Source organism: Harmonia axyridis, chromosome 2, assembly GCF_914767665.1.
Source record: "Harmonia axyridis chromosome 2, icHarAxyr1.1, whole genome shotgun sequence".
NCBI lineage: Eukaryota > Metazoa > Arthropoda > Insecta > Coleoptera > Coccinellidae > Harmonia > Harmonia axyridis.
In genome coordinates, this window is record NC_059502.1 from 39,212,415 (window position 1) to 39,224,955 (window position 12,541).

At 32.2% G+C, this 12,541-nt stretch overlaps 1 protein-coding gene across 1 annotated transcript; it reads left to right on the forward strand.

Annotated features, from left to right (window-relative positions):
• The first annotated feature begins 6,298 nt into the window (after nt 1-6,298).
• LOC123672389 (kelch domain-containing protein 4) lies at nt 6,299-9,883 on the forward strand. The gene is made up of 5 exons (XM_045606489.1): nt 6,299-6,669; nt 6,734-6,904; nt 6,969-7,521; nt 8,269-8,538; nt 9,086-9,883. Exons 1-5 carry the CDS (start codon nt 6,556-6,558, stop codon nt 9,469-9,471), a joined length of 1,494 nt encoding a protein of 497 aa, XP_045462445.1. The 5' UTR covers nt 6,299-6,555; the 3' UTR covers nt 9,472-9,883.
• The last annotated feature ends 2,658 nt before the right edge of the window (nt 9,884-12,541 follow it).

The following is a 12,541-nucleotide window of genomic DNA, read 5'->3' on the forward strand; positions in this document are numbered from 1 at the left end:
TCCAAATTTCTCAATTCTCTTCTATGTATTTTTCTTGATCAAGTTTGATAAATTCACTAGTTCTTGTCACTCTGATTCCTAAAAATGTGTCAACTTCTTCGAACTTTTTTATCTCCAACTTTTTCTCCAGTTTTTCCAAGAGCTCATTAATTTTAGCTTCATTTTTCCCAACTATTAATCCATCATCAACGTAGATTGCTAAAAACAAAGTTCCTTTTTCATTTTTGAACAAACATTGATCAACACTTATTGATGTTAAACCATACTCTTTCAGTAAACAAGTAAAATGTTCATTCCATTTACTTGGAGCTTGCTTAAGTCCGTATAATGACCTCTAAGTCTGCATACCTTATTTTTCATTCTATCATAACCCTGGGGTATTTCCATATATACTTCTTCATTTAGGGTTCCCTACAAAAATGCCGTCTTTATATCAAACTTTTTTATTAGATAGTCAAACTGAACTGATATTGCAAATAGTGTAATAGTGTCTTAAAGAGTTTATATTAATAACTGGACTAAAAATTTCTTGGAAATCTACTCCTTTTTCTTGCTGACAGCCTCGGACTACCAGTCTGGCCTTATAAGTTCCATCATCCTTTTGTTTGAATATCCATTTATTACTTAGTACCTTATTATTCTTTGCTTCTTTTCTGTCAACTATATCCCATGTTTTATTTTTCTGCAACGAGTCCTTTTCATCTTCTATAGCCCGTGTCCATTGATCTTTTTCTTAACTGTTTAGTGCTTCTTCATAGGTAAGTAAAACATAGTCCTCATATTTTTTGGTAGTTTTATTGGCCTTCCCCTTTTATTGCTAGTCTCTGAACTTCCTTGTCCCAAATTTAACTTATCCTCATCCCCATCATTACTTGATTAGTCATAAATATATTCAATTTCATTTTCTGGATTGCTCTCTATTTCTATTATTTCATCCTGTCGAGGATCTTCTTTCATTTCTATATCATCTTGTTCAGCCTGATAGGATTCTGAAAAACTTTGCACTTCCATATCTTGGTTTAGGTCTTGTATATAATTTTCCTGTCTGAAACTATATTCTTCATCCAATTTTATACTACTTTCTTTAATTTTAAAGTCATTTTTTGGTTCTCTGAACACAACATCTCTTCTTATTATGATTTTATTTCTTTTTTCATCCCACAATCTGTAGCCATTAGAAGCATAACCTACCATTTTATACTTCTGACTCCTTGAATCCAATTTTTTCAAATGTCCCAGTACCCTTGCATGTACATCACTTCCAAAAAATTGTAAAAATCCCAAGTTTGGTTTTTTATTTGTCCACTTCTCATATGGTGTTTCCTTTTTCAACGAACTTGTTGGACTTCTGTTGAGCAAGTATGTTGCAACTCTAGCTGCTTCTCCCCAAAACTTCTTTTCCATGCCACTATCAAAGATTAGTGAGCGAGCCTTTTCCATCAATGTTCGATTCAACCTTTCTGATTTTCCATTTAACTGGGGTGAATATGGTATTGTTGAATCCACTTTTATGCCCCTTTTCCTACAAAATGTCATCAACTCATTATTAATGTACTCTTTTCCATTGTCACATCTTATCTTAGATACTTTCATGCTTTTGTATAATTCCATCTCCAATACATATTCTTGTAGGAAAACGGTGGATATTGAGTATTTTAGTTTAGGATTGGGAATAAAACAACATGAACTTTCAAGTCTGCTGACGCTCAAACCACCATTTTATTAACTGAACAAATCACAGAACGACCACAGAGTATTAATCCTGTGTCTATGTTCATAGAAACATATCTTAGTGTGACAACTAAATGGAGTTAGCAAATATAACATTTTTAATACTTACTCTATGGAAGTAGGCTATGAACGTCTAGTCGCGTCTTTATTTCTGGTTACAAAAATATCACTAAAAATTGCTATGGTTCATCATAGAAATAACCAGTTTAAATTATTTTCATCATTTTTGTATCTGAAAGATCCTGAATTTTCGAAATTACTATTATTATGAAGGGACGCATACAGTCATGATTTCATAAATTGAAATTCATATTATATAACGTAAAAATATAGTGAAATGCTATCTCATTTCAAGGAAATACAATGAAGAGATATCTATTCATTTAAGAGTCGTTCATGAAAGATCCCATTGAATATCATTAAAATATGCATATTCCTTTTCACCAAAGACTCTTCAAAAATTGTTGCATTACTGATGGACACTGGATACCAACCTGCTTGCAAAATTCTTATCAAATAACTCTAATGGATCATTTTAACTGTGGTGTCTAAACTGGTGAAGAAAACAGAAAAAACTGGTTGATAAATTTAAATAGTGTAGCTTAGTGAATGGAAGAGCCATATCATAATAAGACAGAAATAAAATTCAAAGAATCCATTTAGTATATGAAAAATTTTGACATCACAGTTGTACTGTAACTTTCAAATTGGAACCAATTTATCAGCCGATGTGTAAATTACTTTCTAAAGTCACTATTTATTGAAACTGTTCATGACATGACTGATTGATTAAACTTGTATGAACAATATAGGTACTAATTGTACTCGAGTTTTCTGTTTTTTATTGAAATGCTTTCATACTATTTTCTATTAAATAACATAAATTATTTTGCCCATAACAGCTTTAACTCACTCACTAAAAGCATTTCTGCATGGAATTATTTTCAATTTGTGAATTTTAAAATTTTATTGCATTCTATTATTATCCTCAAGTGGGTAAGAGGTGAAGAAATTCTTAAATTAACTCTTCTAAATATATTTTTCGATTAACTATAGATGCAATGCCAAGACTTTGTTTAGCAATCCAATTATAAAAAAATTCTCTCTTCATAGATTTATATAATCCTCATGATCACCACTGTCAAACCAAAACATCCAGGTAAAAATCCAAATATCCAGCATTCAAAATAGTGCTCCTTTTACTTTTACCCTTGAATATACTTGAAAAACATTTTGTTTTCTTTCTAGAGTCCACTGTTGAATAATGCTGGCATTTTCAAATAACCAAGTTTCCTCCAGATAAATGAATTTCAAATTTTGTTGCAAATATTCTCTGTATTCACCATAAAATCGTACTAAACTTATTATATTTTTCTGTTTATCAATAAGAATTTTCCTTTTATTAACTGTTTTGAACTTGTAACCAATTAAGTTTATGTAATGTTGTCTTTGATTGATTAAAATCCATATGCTTTTTGGTCAAATTTCATCCAGGCTGATATATTGGTTGCTTTTGGCTCGGCTTCTGGTAACAATCAAATCATTCAATATTTATTTGAAGGTGAAATCGTATTGCACAGGTTTCCTTCCACTAATAATCCAGGTTGTAATGACTTGCCTCCTTCTTTTTTCAAACAGTACTGTGAGAAATACTGAAATAAACTAATCAATGTGTGTTTGAAATTGATACAACTTTTGAGTTTCAAAATTTCTTCGATGAAAACCACAAACACAAACAAACTGAAATCTAACCTCCTATCAATGACATTTCCAATGCCAACCCGAAATCTGCAATTCAAAATGTTACTGAATGAGCCAGTACCAACCATAGATTATTTAAACGGAGAATAGATGAGACACTAGTAGAACAAGCTTCAACGCCATCTGTTTTTGTAGAACATTACTAATTCGTGAAAAAAGCTCAATTGAAAAAGGAATCTGTATCGTAAAGCTGCCTCAAAAAGAATTCTGTAGTACACCTTTTGAATAGGTAGGTACACCCATATACAAGAGGCAAAAAGTTTTTTGAAATTCAAATTCCAAAAGGAAATCAGAAATGGATTCGTGCAAGTTATCGATGAGTGAGGAAATTTATTTTCATGAAAATAATACCTGCAACGAACTTTCATCTGATTTTCTTTTGGAATCGAGAAATGAGGATCAATAATCAAATTCTGGATAGAAAAAAAATGTATTAACTGAAATATCACCAATTGAAATACAGATTTATTTCATAAATATCTAATCAATAAACTAATAATTGCATTGAAAACATTCTCAAAAACTAAAAATAATGAATTCAATAATACAAAATATGAGGGTTAACCAATATGAGTATTTATACCTACTAAACTTATTCAATACATGAAAAATCCTAAATTCTTATAGGTAACAGAACTAATTAACAATCACTATGAAAATGGCACTGGCATATTCTAACATGCTTAATTTGATATTTCTCCAATTCCAAAAGTTTTCTATTGCCGATGCGCTCAAGCCACACTTTTCGAATTTTCTCATCGGTAGTGATGGCATATCTACGAAAATAAAATAAATATATTCTTTTTATAGGTACTGCAAATCTTGTGTTGAAGTTAAAAAGTTTTCAATTGGGTTTTGAATTCATATTTTATAATTACCTTCTTGCATCTCGATTTTCACATCCAATAACACAGCACGTCTTCACTCTTGCAGGCATATCGAAATTTATTATATTTCAAAAAAAACGTGTCAAACAACTCCTTGTGTCAGTTGACATTTCAAAGGTTTTTTGATAATAATGATTATACATTATACTTACTATTTTCATACATCTCCCCACACAAGCTGCATATAAACTGGAGACTTTCCTCCCAATAGACCGTAACGTGTATGGGAGCCACTATTCACGAGTGATCTCCATGAATGCAACGACATCTAACTATCAAATTGAAAATAATTTTTTCGTGTATTAGTGTCCTCCTCCGACAGATGGCGCGGAATATACGAGTGGCTCATCTATTTTTTTAGTTTGTCTATGGTACCAACTTAATTTCGATTTTCCAAAGCCACCCGGGATGTCAATAATTCCTGAATGGACTGTAGGTATAAATCCGAAAAATCTCCCGTTTTGTCTGAAAGTTTTACAGCTATAAGTAGACACACCAGGGTACCGATTCATAAAGATCCCTAGGGAGCTAGGGAGAAGGAGCCAAATTTTAGGCTCCGCCCTAATTGAAGTAGGAAGAAGGGGGATCGACGTTGCCAAATTGAAGGGCGAACTTTGAACTATTTTTCTGTGACATTAACAGAAAAATAAATAATTTCTATTTTTTATGTCTATCTCAATCTAAAATAAATCTAGCACCTATAAATATGGAAAAAACAAATGGATAACAATAACTAAAGCTTTAAATTATATTTTGATAGTAATTCGAGGTCACTTTTACTGTCATACAAAAATTCCACCATTGCCAAATGTACATATTACATTGGATCTATTTTTCAATTCAATACATTTATTTCGATTTTCCATAATAAACCATGAGTGATATATATAAACTTACTGTATTTAACATAAGCAGTAAAATGAGCTAATTATAAATTATAATAACACCAATAATCGAATTTTGAAGAGACACCCCACGTGTGCATCTTTGACATTTGTCACAGAGAATGTCGTTTATGTCACAGCGTTGCCAAGTTTGTATCGCAATGAAAACCGCTGGGTCCAAGGCAGCGGATTTGAAGTCAATTTTTTTCGTCTAAGAACCGACAACGTTGTAGGTTGTATCAAAAGTTGCCTATCATAAAATAGTTTTTAATTGATTAGAATATGACGATTGAATCAAAATTTATGTTTAAAATGAAAAATACATCTAAATATCAACAATTGAACAAATTATGGTAATTTTGCATCTATACCGGGGGCTTGAGCAGAGTGGGCGTGGCTCCTTCTCCCTAGCTCCCTAGGGATCTTTATGAATCTGTACCCAGGCATCTTAATTTCGATGTATGTAAAAGTCAGTCCCATGTAAAAAATAACTATTGAGAAAATAATAAAGTTTAAGTTTATCGTTCTATGAAGTTGGAGGATTTATTGACTAAAAACCCAATTAATATAAAATAAAACCCTTAATATTCATCATTTTCTTCCAAGGGTTCAGGAGCTTGAAGTTTGCCCTCTAAAACTTCCAATCCTCCTTTCACTGACCTCAGTAAAATACCAATCTTGTACTTCCAAGTCGACCAATTTTCTTTTGCCTCTAGTAAGGCTATCTGTACTTTGCTGGCATCCATTTTTTACTCCACCAAAATACTTTTTTACTTCTTATTGAAGGAGAAATAATTTCTGTCAAAAATACATTTTACGGAACTTTTTATTATTTTATTTTTCCAGATGTAGACTTCTGTTCTATAATCTACAAACCACGCTCTGCTGCCATGTTGAAGTATAATAAACAGAAATAATAAAATTACGAACTCGTTTTTGCGACTGATTTATTCAATCAATATAACTCAACTCTCTTTTTTTTCTTAAAACTACTATGAGTAAAAAACTAATCAACAAGTTCTATGTTGACATACAAATATTTAATGCTCTAAAGCTTCAGGCTTCAATAATAGTTTATAAAAAAAAGAAAAGTTTCACCAGATTCTATGATTTTACTTAACCTTTTCGTAAGCCCCTTAAACTTAAACCTCAAATTCTATAAATAAAAACATTGAAGTTTGTGTTCAAAAACAGAAGAGGTGTCCTTCAAGACGAGTCCAAGACGCTGCGAGACAAGACAAGGTGTTCTTCAAAGTTGACTTGTTTTAATTATTCTATTTTATATTTTGAAAATGGGTAAGAAAGCCAAAGATAAGAAAAAGGGCAAAGGTGCAGAAAAAACTGCTCTAAAAACAGAGAAGAAGTTGTCAAACAAAATGAAAAAGGCACTTAAACTTACAGGAGAGGTAAATCAACAATTACCTAATTCATTAATTTTGTTCTTTAACCTTAATTTATTTTTGTTGACAGGATGATATAGAAAATGTTGTAGCCCAAATTGAAAAAGAAGAGATGAAAAGGCAGAAAGTAATTGAAAAAACTATTGATCCTCCTACCAGGAGATTAAATTTCACTTTAATCGCACACCCAGACAAGGATCAACTGTGTATGTTTGGGGGAGAATTTTTTGATGGACAAAAGGTAGGTTTCCAAAAAAAGTACACTTTTATGAACATCAAAATGTATTAAAATTTCTTTATTGCAGACAATTTTATATAACGACCTAATATTTTACAATATTGCTAATAATTCCTGGAACATTGTTAAAGTTCCTGGTGCACCTCCATCAAGATGTGGTCATCAGATGGTTGCAACATCTGCAAATGGTGGTCAATTATGGGTTTTCGGTGGTGAATTCACCAGTCTTTCACAATCTCAATTTTATCATTACCAAGATTTGTGGGTATACTATATTGCAGAGAAAAAGTGGGAAAAAATAACTGCAGCCAATGGTCCTAGTGCTAGAAGTGGACATAGAATGGTCTTACAAAAAAAAAAATTATTTGTATTTGGTGGTTTTCATGATAATTTAAGATCATTCAAGTACTTCAATGATGTATTCACCTTTGATTTGGAAAAATATGAATGGAAAAAATTAGAAGTTAGTGGTCTTGCTCCATCTCCTAGGTCTGGTTGTGTCATGCTTCCTACTCAAGATGGTCGAATATTAATTTATGGAGGATATAGTAAAGAGAATATCAAAAAGGATGTTGATAAAGGAATTGTTCATTCAGATGCATTTTTGTTACAACCTGATAGTAAGTAACAAATAATTTTTAATTATTTTTCGTGATGTACTTTCAATACATAAGATTAGTAAATTAGAATAATACATTTTAATATATTATCATATTGAATTGGATATCCTATTTAAGTATTTAAAAGAATTTGAATAAACTAAAAAATTTTAAACTGTTTGAAGATTTCTTTCAACAGGCTTACTGCGATTATAGATTTTGCCCATTCAAATTACGTGCGGCAGATGTTACAGTCCATAATCACAGAGTGGCACATGCACCCGAGAATACAAATGTAAAATTTCTTTTGAGCTCCATCTAACCAACCAGCTAAATATTCAATGTACCGAATGTTGGAAAACATTTAAGAAGTAGTAATCTACCTAAAGACTCAACCACACATGCCTCTGGTGTCCTGTGCCCCACAGGGACTAGAGGATATTCAATTTTGCACTGGAGTAATCCAACTATCTTTTTGGTGCCGCACTAACTTTAAGGCACTTTTTAGGGATACATGAACTTGTTAATAGCTTAATTATACTTAGTTCATTTGTGTTGCTCATATTGAATACAAAGGAAATGACTGTGTTAGAACCACAGTATCTCTGAAATTTCATTGTCAATAATTTTTGAAGTATGAACAGTATCAGATATTTTGAACATTGCAGGATTTTTTTATTTGAAAACCTGAATAAATGAACATTAAAACTTCATTAATATTGTGTATATGGTATATGACAAAATCATTTGACATGAAATCATTTTCAGAAAACGATAGTACAGGGGAAAAGTGGAAATGGGTCCATAAAAAATTAAGTGGAAATTACATTTCACCAAGATGTAGTATGTCTGCCACAATGACTTCAAGTAATTCTACTGCATATTGTTATGGTGGAGTATTTGATGTTGAAGATGACGAAGAGGACTTGGATAGCAAATTTTTTAATGATTGTTGTTTGTTAGATACTGATAAAATGCAGTGGAAAATAATGCAACCAACTAGAGGCAAAACCAAGCCAAAATTTGAAGATAATATTGGTAAGTGATTTGTGTGTAGTAGGAATGCATATTGGTGTTTTAATTAATGAAAAATTTTAAAAAATCACTAAAGCCAAATCTGGGATCCTATTATTTATTTCTGATTGTTTACACCAATATCAGTACTACTTCCTTTCCCCTATCATATTGACTAATGATTGGGAGAAGAGAGGGGAACGGATTGTTAATATTACCAATTGATAATAATTACAGAAATCCTAGCCCAGTTTCTGTATACAGTAGGAACCCCATTATCCGGAACAATTATTGTTAGGCATTCAGATGATCCAAAATCCAAATAATCGAAAAGGAGAAATTATCATACATATTAGCATAATTAATAAATATTCATTAAGAAATAAACTTTTATAAGTATTTATGAGTTTTTCTTCTCAAAATTGTGTTGGATTGTCTACTGTTAGAAGTATGGAAATTAATATAGGTTTACCTGCCAAATGACCCAATATCAATTCTATTTTCAAATGGTTCAATTTTTGTGTTTCATGTATTAAGCTTTTTACTTGTATCAATCTATTAATTATTTCAGATGAACATGTTGATATGACATCAGAAATTACTGCATCCCAAAAGGTATCCAATGATGGAGTTTTTACAGTGACTGTAGGACCTGCAGTACAGTCATCTGCAACTAAAGTCCAAGATGAAAAAGTATCAATATTCCAGCCATGCCCAAGAATCAATTGCGGCCTAGCAATCAAAAAAGGAATTCTATATTTATATGGGGGTATGTTCGAACAAGGTGAAAAACAAATAACATTGAATGACTTTTACTCAATTGACATCAAAAAGTGCAATGAATGGAAAACTATTATAGAAGATAAAAATTCAGAATTATCGTGGGTTGGTTCTGATTCTGAAGAAGAAGAAAGTTCTTCTGAATCTGAAAACTCAGAATCTGAGGAAGAAGATTAATTTAGTTTTAGCAAAAAGTAATTTATTTTGAAAAGAATCAAAATGATATAGACTTTCTATATAACGAGCGTTCATTTAAATTCATGGTTAAGAGTGCTGTGAAGAATTTAGAGTAGATTTTCTGTGATTGCAAGTAGCTCTTATCTTGTACCATATTACTAACATTTGTTTACATACTTCGAATTTGGGAAATGTGTTGGGAATTATATTTTTTATTATTATAATAATAAAAAAATCTAACCTTACGTTAGGTTAGGTTTGTATCTTATTAGGTACAAGCTAAGCGTTACTTAATCACAAAAAATCAACGCTAATTTCTCCACAGCGCTCTTGACCACGAATTTAAATTTCTTGATAAAGACACATGTTATTGTATTTGAAACGTTGAAATAAACACACCATCAAAATGTCATTCATTTCTACACAGAATATCCCGAAAATTGATTCAACAAATATATACAGGGTGAGTCTTTGACTTGTACATATATTTTAACCGAAGATTCTTGAGGTCAAAAGAAACACTTTTTTGTTTACTATATAGAATTAATTTTAATCATGATTCAAAAGTGATGAAATTTTGCTTACTTACTAATTTTGGGTCCTAAATCACGAATCCGGTGACATAAATTCCTCAATCCTGCTAGTTTTTTTTTTTTTTAAATTGTAAACTTGGCCTAATGAAGGTGAGGTTATCCACATTAATAGATAGTTTTCTTGTATTTTATCAACTGATTCCCGTTAGAAATGATTGATTAATCACATTTCAAGCTTTTCCTGAAAAAAATGGCTTTTTTTGGTCAAAAACTACTATTTTATTCATTGTTTATATTCGGTGGCGGTCATTATGTTCAAAACGTAACGTCTGTGAAATGCGAAATAATCAGCAACGTTGCCAGTATGCCAGATCTTGATGCTGATGGGATCGGATTTGTAGCTGAATTGAATGAGATTATGACTTATTAACAGGGATGGAATTTTCGCGGCCTTTTTGCAATTGAAAAATTGGCAAGTGCATTATATGTGAAGATCTTTGTTAATTGGTTCCAACCATATAATAACTTCTGTTAGCATGGGTGGTGCATCCTATAGAAAAATTGCAGAGACTTTAAAAAAGCTCTTATGATATATACATTCTTAAAAAAAAAAGACCACAAATAATTCGGAGATCACCTTCTTCGTTTATTAATTTGTTTACATACTTAATATATAATTTAATAATATGTAATTATTAATTTAATTAATATGTAATATCATGGGAACAATATGGTACAAGCTAAGCGCAACTTATAATTACAGAAAATCAACTCTAATTTCTCCACAGCACTTTTGACCACGAATTTTAAAGAAAGTTCGTTAGTTTGAAATCTAAGAAAGTATCAAAAATGAATTGAAATTGAACACAGAAATGATTTGATCAAGCAAATAACCACGAATCAATCAGATTAACTTAGTGTTTAATTCAGAATGAGAGAAAAATTAGGGTTTATCTGAATGTGTGTTCAATGTTTTGATCATATGATTTTGACGTTGACCCAACAGGCTCTATAGGATACGCTAAAACGGACCAGTAACCTATACTGGGGCCAGAGAGCTAATACATTGATAGACAACCAACCAACAGAAGAAATGGAGATTCGTCGTGGTGTGAGACAGGGATGCATTCTGTCGCCGCTTCTATTTAATCTCTATAGCGAAGCTATTTTTAGGGAAACCTTAGAACAAGAGTCGGCTGGAATAGTCATAAATGGAGAAGTTATAAATAATATGAGGTACGCTGACGACACCGTCTTGTTAACGGGTAGGCTTGAAGACACACAACATCTTCTGGAAAAATTAAACGATCGATGCATTGAATACGGTCTTAAGATCAATTTTAGGAAAACCAAGCTGATGATAGTAACAAAGTGCCCGCAGAAGCTCAATCATGTGAACCTGACGGTAGCGAACACCACAATAGAGAATGTGGCAACATATAAATATCAGGAACTTGGATGGAACAGTCGGGTGACCAAACGAGAGAAATAAGAACGAGGATAGAGATGGCCAGATCGACATTTGTGAAGATGAACAAACTGTTTTCTAGTCGGGATTTGGGTCTGGATCTTAGGATGAGGATGCTGCGTTGCAGTGACGGCTCGTCAGGGTCGGCAGGGTCGGCCGGGCCGACCCAAAAATTATCAGGAAATAGAAAATAGTTCTAGATATTCAATTCATTCAAACTCAATCGGAGTTATCGATTTCGATATCCAAATTCCCTCGGTAATGAATATTTCCACTCAGAACAGGAAAATATAACTTATACCGGCCAATATTTTTTTTGGACCCACCTAATATTCGATTTCCAAAGCATCCAGCGTTGTTATTCCCTTTCATAAATTGTAACAAACCACAATCGTAAATGGTTACTTTTCGTAACATCACCCCAAACAAGTTATTCCAGAATTGTACGTAACACCTTAACATTAGGTCTGAAATGTAACACAAATGTTACAATTATACAATTGCAACTCCTGGAATATCACTGAAAGCATCTCATCACGTTAGGTCGGCCGAGAGCCGATGGCGGAACCAGCGCTACCGAGAGCGCTACGTAAAGGAAAAGATACTACGACATACGCCCAGAATACGACCACTCAGTAGAACGGCACAACAACTCGATGTAAGGTCGCTTCCCAATACACAGGGTCGGCTGGCCGGTTATCCTATTGCAGAGCGTCAAGCAGCAACTTTTTACAGTTTATTTCAAATATTTGATAATTAAATGAATGGTTAATTATGAGACATTATGTTCAATCAGAAAAGAACTTATTTATGCCGTTCGATAGTAGCTATTGATTTTCAGATCATGAAAATATAATAAATATATTCAAATGAATGGTTGATTATGGGATATAACGTCTTAATCAGAAAAAAACTTATTTATGCCGTTCGATAGTAGTTAGGTATTGATTTTCTGATCATGTACTGGGACAATGCTATCTTCGGCAATTCAAATATGCTGAATGGTATTACGGAATTCATTTTCTCAAATAATATTGTTTCCGATGTTCCTGAATTATATAAGTTATTT